The 775-nt window shown below is 49.4% G+C and overlaps 1 protein-coding gene across 1 annotated transcript in view; it reads left to right on the top strand.

The window, feature by feature from the left end:
* VOLCADRAFT_108657 (uncharacterized protein) overlaps window positions 1-775 on the top strand; it is a gene marked incomplete at its 5' end in the record, with an annotated part of 1,807 nt that extends 1,032 nt beyond the window's left edge. The window contains one exon of the mRNA XM_002959509.1: window positions 653-775. Within this exon, the coding sequence (XP_002959555.1) occupies window positions 653-702 (50 nt within the window). The 3' untranslated portion in view covers window positions 703-775. The remainder of the gene's footprint in view (window positions 1-652) is intronic.

Below are 775 nucleotides of genomic sequence, written 5' to 3'. Positions count from 1 at the left end.
GGTTAGCTGCTTGCATGAATAAACAGAATGGTTCCACCTCAAATATATTTGCCGTTGGTGCCTTTCATCTGCGCCAGCCAATCTCTTGGCAGTACAGCGGCGACCCACAGGCAGGATCTGTACCTGTCTCATTGTGCATTGCCACTCATTGCAGCATCAAACTAACAAGTGTTATCGTCCTTGTAATAGTTACCTTACTCAGGATCAAGAGTCTCTGGCTGTGCTATAGTTGGCTCCAGCCCGACCCTACTGTCTAACCCCATAGGCCAAATCTCTAAAGATGCTTAAGAGGTAATATCACAATGGAAGCCAATGATGATTTTGTGGGTGGATTCGGGATGCAGCCCACGCAGCCGTCGGACAATAGGCGCAGGATGCACGAGGTCCAGCTGCAGCTATGATGCAGCCAACGAATGACAAGTGAGTGGCATCATCAGCCATTGCACTGGTTCATCAGATGAGCGGTACATTTTAAACGTGCCCAGCAACGTTTGCAGTGTTGCTGGTGATAAGGCCACCAAAGCGTTTGAGGAATTCCTGGCCGTCAGTGGAATGAAATATGACGACTTTGCCGAGTTCTATGGCAACTTGGCAACATAGGACTTCACCATCGCGACCACGCTCCTCATGCCATGGCTGCACACCTGGGCAGCTGCAGCACCAAACCCAAGCAACAACCCAAGGTATGATGTTGTCTCATGAGAAGTAGTAAAATTGGGCTTGCATGCTAGACATTGCAACTGCTTGCTTGCATGATCTGCGGGACTCAAATGAG

The sequence above is a fragment of the Volvox carteri genome (assembly GCF_000143455.1).
Source record: "Volvox carteri f. nagariensis unplaced genomic scaffold VOLCAscaffold_311, whole genome shotgun sequence".
NCBI classification, from domain to species: domain Eukaryota; kingdom Viridiplantae; phylum Chlorophyta; class Chlorophyceae; order Chlamydomonadales; family Volvocaceae; genus Volvox; species Volvox carteri.
The sequence above is the reverse complement of the archived record's forward strand: the minus strand, read 5'-3'. Positions and strand labels throughout refer to the sequence as shown.